The sequence below is a fragment of the Arachis ipaensis genome, chromosome B10 (genome assembly GCF_000816755.2).
Source record: "Arachis ipaensis cultivar K30076 chromosome B10, Araip1.1, whole genome shotgun sequence".
Lineage (NCBI taxonomy): Eukaryota > Viridiplantae > Streptophyta > Magnoliopsida > Fabales > Fabaceae > Arachis > Arachis ipaensis.
In genome coordinates this window covers 11,597,457-11,607,126 of record NC_029794.2, presented here as the reverse complement: position 1 = coordinate 11,607,126, position 9,670 = coordinate 11,597,457, and the positions used below count along the sequence as shown (strand labels likewise).

The 9,670-nt window shown below is 27.3% G+C and overlaps 1 protein-coding gene and 1 pseudogene across 1 annotated transcript; one reads left to right on the top strand and one right to left on the bottom strand.

The window, feature by feature from the left end:
• LOC107623061 (glutathione S-transferase F9) lies at positions 905-2,361 on the top strand (the record flags this gene model as incomplete). The annotated part of the gene is given in 3 exon segments (XM_016325197.1): positions 905-1,195; positions 1,345-1,393; positions 1,741-2,361. Coding segments are annotated over 3 exon segments (648 nt in total). The 3' UTR covers positions 2,196-2,361.
• On the bottom strand, positions 2,156-6,712 carry LOC107620133 (annotated as a pseudogene).

The following is a 9,670-nucleotide window of genomic DNA, read 5'->3' as shown; positions in this document are numbered from 1 at the left end:
TGTACACCAAAATTAGTTATTAAAGTTAGTTATTAATATAAAATACATATTAAAATATAAATACACATTAAAAATAAATTAAATCATACATATATTCATATACAAATATATTTGTGATTGATTTTAATGACTAATTTTAATGTACGAATAGTATTTTTGAAATAAAAAATAGTAAATTTTTCACAAGTGTGAGCATATAAAGTTTATTATAATGAAGAGTAGTTACTGTCATTGTTGGATTAAATATATACTTAATATGTTTTGTTATAAATTTGATTAAAAGTATCTGGATTTTAAGATAGTAAAAAAGATAATAGATAATAGAATAATAGATAGATTAATTTATTAACTTTTTAGGTTTTTAGTTTCTTCTCTCAATCTTTAAAAAATAAAAAATTAGTGAAGAGATCTTGTATTTTGATCAAATCTAAACTGAAAATCAATCAGAATGGTATCAAATCAACTTAGTGTCATAACCACTATTATTATGGCCATCTCTCACCGTTCATTCAAAAGACATCCTATTTAATTATTAGTTATTAATTGTATTTTAATTAAAGTAGGAAAGGGTGGCGAAAGAACCTTCATATGAAACAAATTGATGGCAATAATGCCGGAGTGACAGAAGGACGAAAAATATAATAATAAAAATAAAAAATAAATTATATACTTTTTTAATATTTTTATATTTTTATTAAAATAGACATAAAATATATTAATTTAATCTCTCTCAACATATTATTTTTATTTATATCCCTCTGTTAAATACATTGTTTCTGTATCTGAGTGTCCTGAGCAGCCCTTCATATGAAACGAATTGGTGGCAATATTCCCCAAGTCACCGAATCCAATTCTAATTTGTTTCCGTAATCTAATTCTCTTTGAACAATTTCCAAAAAATTGATAACTGTTTTGGCCTACAGGAGCCAGGAGGGTACTATAAAGTTGTGCAACGTATCTAGTTATCTACATAGTCACACCACCCAACATACATAGAATTCCTGAATCTAAACCTTAACCTTGTTCACGAAAAATTCGATAACAACCAAGTATGGTAGTAAAGGTGTATGGTCCAGCATATGCTTCCCCAAAACGGGTGCTAGTGTGTCTGATTGAGAAACAAGTTGAGTTTGAAACAGTGGATGTTGATCTTTTCAAGGGGGAACATAAGGAACCTGAGTTCCTCAAGTTACAGGTCCAACTTCTAATTTTTTGTTCTTCTAACTGAACCTCTTTTTTACCTTCTGTTTGCTTTATGTGGTTTCAAGATTTCTTCCTTCTTTTTATTTTTTTTTTTTTATGTATAATTATACGGTGGTACCTTTTCCTCTCCTAATTGTGCAGCCTTTTGGAGTTCTTCCTGTTATTCAAGATGGTGATTATACTCTCTATGGTTAGCTCGCTCAGTCCCTTACAAATTTCGTCAATTTTCCTTTCTCTTTCCTTTCTTAAGTGCCATGCTTAGTAATTTAGTTTTATAAAATAATTTTAGTTGGATGGATGAAAGAAATGTGATAGTTAATTTGACGAAAGTGTGGAATCTAGCAAGATGATAATGGTATGTGTTGCCGAGAGAGCAATAGAAAAAAGGATTTGTGTCTATTCAAGTTGTGTAGAATGATACAATACAAAAGAGTATTTATAGGTATTAAGAGAATCGAAATAATAAAAATCTTGAAACTGATGTAGAATCTTTCATTTAAATTCATTCTAATGCACTTTGTGAAACCAATTCTGCAGAATCTCGTGCAATAATCAGGTACTATGCCGAAAAGTACAGAGATCAAGGGACTGAATTGCTAGGAAAGACAATAGAAGAAAGGGGTCTAGTGGAACAATGGCTTGAAGTTGAAGCCTACAATTTCCAACCTCCAATCTACAAATTAGTGGAGAATATTCTATTTGCCCCAATTCTGGGTGTTCCCTCAGATGCAAAAGCGGTTCAAGAGAGCGACGAAAAGATTGCCAAGGTTCTTGACATATACGAGGAGAGGTTGTCGAAAGCCAAGTACTTAGCTGGGGATTTCTTCAGCCTTGCGGATCTTAGCCATCTGGCGTTTGGTCATTATCTTGTGAACCAAACCGGGAGAGGGAATTTGGTTAGAGAAAGGAAGCATGTGAGTGCTTGGTGGGATGATATTAGCAACAGGCCCTCTTGGAAGAAGGTTCTTGATCAACACAAGTACCCTGTCTAATTTGTTTCTATGATCTAGTTAAGAACATAATCAGATAAAGCTACCATGCTACCAATAAGGATCATAATTTGTTTTTCTAGATTGCTTTTGTGTGTTTATCATGATGGGTGTGCAATAAGTTATTACATGAGAAATGAGAATAAATATCTTGTGTTGTTGGAGCTTCGGTTGAATACCTCTATTATCATTTAGCAACATCAGTTGAGAATGTAAAATAAGAAATTAAAGATAACATTTTTGGCTGGAATAGAACAATGAAATTCGCTCAAGTAAGCATTAAATTTGAATAATCTAATAAGTATCAACTGAGGAGGAGAAAGTATTGTTGTCCCATACAACGAAAATAGAACAAATTCATCCATAAACAAAGCATGTGCAGCATATGTCGCATTGCGTCCATCCATGACCATGATTTGTGATAACGATTAAACGTATCATATAATTGAACTTGGACTAGATTTCAGCAATCATAGATTTTACCTTTAAAGATAGGTTAGTTTCAATCAATGATTTTATCGCTTCTACAATCATCTTTAAATTCAGTTTAGCATGATCTTGACAAGTGATAATTTTGATACACATGTGGCTACTATTGTATTTCTTTATCGCCCAACAATATTTTTTTTATTAGACTAATCATAAAAATCAAACATAGTTTATTCTGTATTGTACATATTTAACATAGAATCACACCTTGTAATAAACGAAAAAGTATCTCTTAATTTCTTTATCAATTTAAATCTGAATTATAGTGTGACTCTTGAAACAAATATTATAACTTTTGAGAATTACATACAAATCTAAGTACAAACAATGTTTTTAACCACTGTAGGATCCGTGACAAATGTCTAACCGAGTAGAAAAAATCGTCGCAAAAAGTGATGCAAATTAAACAAAAATAATTTTGTAGCCGCCGTTTACAAAATTAATAATTTGATCAATTATTGAGTAGTCCAATACACCTATAGTATTGAAATTGGAAGGACATATTGGTCCGTGTGTAAAATTAACGGAACTTTGCTAAATATTTTTCAATTAAATAGTTAGAGACTATCTGACTTGTTTTCTCGGAAGGGTGAAAGGCATCCCAAAATACATATTTATTTGCATCTGAGCATGTAAATGGACTTTTTGGGTCGCATAAATAACTCATCTCAAATCTCCCTGTTCCACAACATCCCACTTGCGCAACCTCAAAACCTGAATATTTTAAAATATTTACAAATAAATAAATAAATTTGGTCTGATATTTCATTTCATTTAAATAACTGCATTTCACCATAACTTACCAATAAATAAACAAACAAATAAATAAATGAATTTAGTCTAATATTTCATGTCATTTAAATAACTGCATTTCACCATGGCTGAATATTAACGGACTATGCTTTCATTTGTTTTGAAAAATAGTTTATCAAAGTTTGTTTTCGAAAAATATATTTTTTAAAAATTGTNAAATAGCATTTTTTTTCTTTTCAAAAACCTTAATAATATAGAGAAGTAAACTATGAGTTACTAATAATATCTTTGGACTACAATTTCTTAAATCATGCTTTAACCTTACAAAAAGATAATCAACTTTTTTATTTTATTTTTCGTTATGTGCAGTTAGGATCCCAAATCATAATTTGTTAGGTTGACTATCACTGATACTAGCATCTTTGTTTTAATTCCCATAATAAAATTGAAACGTATTTGAAATATTAGAAAAAAAATTAAATAAATGATATGATAAATTAAAAGTAATTTTAAACTTTTCAAAAATTTAGGAGATAAAAAATAATACATTATTCTTTATAATTGTAGTATTTTATGTCAAACGCTAAAGACCAAAAGTTACTGGATGGATATGTTTGAATTCTATTTATAAGATAGAAATATATAGATAACAAATACAAAACTTGTTTGACAATTAAGACGAGACAAAAATGCAAAAAATTTTATTGTTAAACACAAAAAGTTTTTTTTTTTTTTATCTCTTTCTCAGTATTTCGATCACGATATTTTTTGTGCAAATAAACTATTATTTTGGATTTTGGTCCTCCAAAAGATTTAAGTTTTTGACGGAATGACTATCCAAAAAAGATTTTATATTTAATTTTTAAAAATGATCACAATTTGATAAAATACACAATTCTTTTATAAGAACAAATCATCTGTTTGATCTATTTTGTTTTTGAAACATTTGAATACTTAAAATGTACATATAAAAACCCAAGAAAATATTCAATCTTCATACCTTTTTCAATTTTTTTTTGAAATATTTGCCATTTACAAAAACACAATTGCTAAAACAAATTCACTTAGTGGGAAATTACCAAATTTAAATGATAAAAAGATCTATTTTTGTAAGGAAGTTTTTCAAACATTGCATAGAAATCTAATCTTTAAAATCATTTTTCAAGTATATTTTTTATTTTTAGTGCATTTTATCAAGCTAACATTATATTTGATGGGACAAAATATCAATTTTTTTAATTATTTTTAAAAATGTTTTATTAAAATTAAATTTTTTTAAAAAGTTAAAATAATAATTTACTTTTCTAATGCATAAGCATAATCTAAGGTCAATTACTTTCTTTAACTTGAGGGAAAAAGGAGATGAATATACTTGAGATTAAAAAAAAATAAAGCTATAAACTTTACAAGGATGGCTAATAATAATTGATAATGGACTTACCAAAACGAGTAGGCTGTGTAATAATCTGCAATAGGATATCATATGCATTTGCATCAACTAATTGAAGCCAGGAAGGTCCTTGTCAAGCTTACTCACTAACCATCCCAATTTACCATTAAATTCCAAAACCACATTATTGTATTCCTCCACGCAACTATGAAACTCCATAATGTTTATGGCTCTTTCCAATGGCAAACACCCCATAGGAGGCAACCCTATCAGAGAAATTTTTCTTGCTCCAAGATGATATATTTCCTTAAAAAAAATTTCAGCTAATCCAATTAAAAAATCCTCGTATTGTTAAACTTCACTGAATTGGCACCTACGTTGAGGGAGTGTGTAATAGTTCTCTAGGAAATCATTTGTACCTATGCTAACTAAATATAATGCTTCTTTGAATATTTCATTAGCTTTCTCCTCACCAAGATGTGCCCTTAATTTTCTTTGGTACTCCTTGTAGTACTCAATTTCTTTCCATAGAGGTATCACATCCTGTAAAATAATATAAAATAATTAAATTTCCTTCTAAAAATAATGGTTTTAGTAATTTTTAAAACAAAAATTAAATCATGAAAAAAAAAATTATTATGCACAAAGTATATTAGTTCAACTTTGCTTTATAAAGGAGATTTTCCTTGTAATACGTAGCAATTAACAATAAGTTTTTCATTTAGAAATACAATTTTTAAGAGAGAAAAAAAATTAGTGTTATTTAAATGAGATTTGGTAATATTTTGTCAAAATTTTAAATTTTAAAAAAATCAGGGTATCTTTCTTTAATTTAGAATCTCTATGAGTTATTTTATTGAAATACAAATTTTTTGATATAAAAATGATAATTTGCTGATTGGACTATAATCAGATATATATTCATACCATACATATTTTTTGGTGACTTTTCATACCATACATATGATACAAAAAGATTCTACTGTGACATCTATTAAAATAATTCACAAATATTATTTTTGTTCTTTATCTATCTATATCTCTTTATCTTTGGCTCTTAATTTGTAGTTTTATTTCTTTTGATAACAATACATTTACTAAGAGTAATTTCTATTGCAAAATAGATAGAGTGGAAGTAGTAACACACACTTACAACAACATTTGAAGTAGCATTGTCAAATCCAGTTCCAACAGATGCAAAACAAACACCATTAGCAAAGTCTGTGATAAAATTGTGAAAGAATAAGAAAATAAAAGATGAAGAAATTTTATTGATTATTGATTGATTGAATTGTACTGAAGTGTATTGTAAACTATGAGGGTAAAACTAAATATATATAGAGTATTGTCCTATGAAAGATAAAAGCAAATAAAGATAAGATAAGAACAGTTAAAAATAAGATAAAGATAAGATAATAAAGACTAAAATTAAAATTGAATTTTTGTATTCTGTTGGGCTGAATTTGTGGGCCATGATACTTCTTTATTGTTGTCATGAGCTAAAGTAGAAGAGTAGTTTAATAGTCTGAAATACTATAAGACGGATCTAAATATGCAGGAACAATTGGCCTAAGACCAAAGGCTCCAGAGATAAAATCAGGGGCAATTTTTCCATTTGAGAATCTCCCTGTTGAGTTTCCATCAGGAAAATCACGTCCATAAGGCTCAAAGTTGCTCATTGCAATTGTTGGAATGAAGTTGTTGTTACCAGAATCAACTGATGAGTCTCCAAACACTATTATTGCTGGAACCTTGTTTTTGTTATAATTATTATTATTATTATTGGCCCTGCTGCTATGTGAAAGGAAATGAATTTGAAACAGAAATAATGAATAACACAAAATTTTTTCCATGATAATAATATTGATTATGCTTTTGTGACAGAAATCCTATATTGAGTGCATAATACTGCAGACAGAGAGGTACTTGTGACAAGTATGCTATTTATTGAGGAGGACAGGCAGTTGTCTTGTTTAATAAGAGGGAAAAAACGTTAACTATCACAAATTAACAGTTGCACTAAGAAAATCGTCTATAATGAATAACTTTTATAAATTGTAGATTTAATCTTGAAAAAATAAGTGTATAATCAATACTGTTATCTAGATCATTTTTCATAACAATAGATATAGACTTAATTGTAATTAGTTAGTCACTTTAGTATATACTAATTAAAATATAAATTAATTTAACTAAAAAATAAAAATCTAAAATAATATTTGTTAGGTGATTAACCTTATGTACTCCTTGTATACCCCAGCCACTACAAAATTAATTATAACCATACATTAAAAAATTAGAGAAAAAAAAAAGAAAAGGAAGAGATACAGACATGGCTACTTCCAATTCAATACCAAACATAGTATATACCTTTAATTTAGGTGGAAAACTTTTGAGATGTTTGTCACATACACAGCCATTACCAAAAAGACCAAAAACTAGAACAAATTAGAGCCAAAAGAAAATGTTTTAGTTTAATACTTTTTCTTACTACTCTTTATGTTTTCAAGTAAGTATTTACTTTTTTTCTAAATAATTTGTTTTATAAATAAATGTTTATAAAATTAGAAAACTAATTAGTATATATGGGAATGAATATTGTCTGTTATTGATGAGAAAAAAGATATGACGATTAATAGATAAAGTGAAAATCAAAGATAATAATAAAATGAGAGTTGGATAGTTATTTTTTACTAGATCTTTAAGAAATTTATTCTTAACAATTTAAGTTTTAATAATGTCATTTTAAAAAAAAAATTAAATAAAAATATGTTTATGATTCAACCATTAGGTTTTTATCAGTTTGGTACTTTTAATTATTTTCTTGAGATTGAAACAATCAAATTATATTTTCTTTTAAGTGCTGGAATGAAAAATGCAAAACCAATTCTAAAACCAATGACATCATCTAATAAGATCTCACAATTTGGTGTTGAACCATAGTTTAATCCTACTCATTATAGATAATTTTTTCATAGATGCTTTGCAGTATTGCACATTCATTACACTTGAAATCGTATTTGTTATAAATAAATGTATTAAATTCACGAGTAATCCATTAATCACTCATTGAAAATCATTCAAGCATATCTTTAAGTGCTGTCCAAATTTTGGCTAATCCTATCATGTTTGAAACAGAGTTAATCAACAAAAATTGAAAAATTGTCCATGTTGCAAGAACTCACTAGGTAACTGACGTCTATACAAAACCTCTATCTTAAGTACAAACTAAAGGTCATTCACAAATCTCCCTTGATTTTGAGGGACTGATAAGAGAAGTGCAACTAATAAAGAATCTTCAACTAAATTAGTTAGAATAGGTCAATGATAGTTAGTGTTAGTTAGACCTCTCATCGAGTTTGTTATATTCTATATATAGCCGTGCTTCAGGGGTAGTGTACCAAACAAAATCATAACTCATTTTCTTTGCATTACTTGCATTTTAAGAAATTATAATTTTTCTCAATTCAGTTCTCTCTAATATAATCTCTTTTTACTATCAGTTCAAGAACTTCAATAAATTTAAATACTAATATCAAATGCTTCAAGGAAAAATTTGTTATCTGAAAACTAAGGATAATTAGTTGAATGTTGAGACAATTAGTCAAGGTCGAAAAAATGAAAAGATTGTTCATAAATACGAACATTTTTTGGTAAAGACTTGGTTGTCTGTCAAAAGATTTATAGAACAATCCACATGGGTTTTTGGATAAGAATGAAGATTTGAGCAGAAAGCAACAACTAAAATAATGATTAAGAATTTAGAAGATCATGCAACATGAAAATTTAATGTCACCAGTCTAGTTTCTTCTATAAATGTATTATGTCTATAAATATATAAAGAAGTTGGAGTCAAGCCATATTTTCATTCTATTATATAAACACATGTACTCTGAAAAATTTTGGATTATACTGATGAAAGGAAGGATACATTGTCAATGCACGTGAGAGTTTAGAACAAATTTAATTTTTGTTCTATTTATATTTTTGTATTCTATTTTTTTATCTTTATAAATTTTGCAATTTATCATTTCACAATTTATATTTTCTTAAATTTTATATTTCTGCTAGTTTCATTCAATTTTTTTTTTGTATTTTTACGCATTTTAATACAAATTATTTATTATTTTTTTTTTATGTGATTTTTCTTATTTACGAAGACATGTTTAAACTTTATTTTATTACTTTGAGCTATTTAATATTACTATAAATTTATTGTGCAACTCACAAAATGAAATTATGTTTATTTTTTGAATTGAAATTATGATACAAATTTGATTTATCTTTATTTTGAACAAAATTTAAACAAATTAGTTACTCACTAAGATATATTGAACTGCGTGCATGATTAAATATTATGAGTAATAAGGCTTTCGAGAAATATTGGATAAAAAAATAATTTTGGTAAGAAATTTTGATAGATTGAGTAATTGGAATAATGAATCATCAAACATACAAAAAGTTAAGAAGATAAATAATAAAGATGGATGATTTGATTTTGAAGTTGACAGATAATTAAAGGTTCACGGTAAATTTAATACGTTATGGACCTAATCTAACAAAAGATAAGTTAAGGGGATGGTAACACAGATACCATAGACCAAAAGAATGGGGCAATGGGCCACTCATAAATATAGGTAGTTATATTACACAGCTAATGTTTTCTTAAATTTATCAATGTATTTATTACAGGGCCTGTAGACATTAAATTCTGATAAATTCAAAAGTTAAAAATAAATAAAAGTCGGTTTATACTCTGTTCATTAAACATTTTATTTTAATTGTGTGATAGACGAAAGAAAATAATTCACATCAAAAAATAATTTTAAAATATCTTAGAATTAAA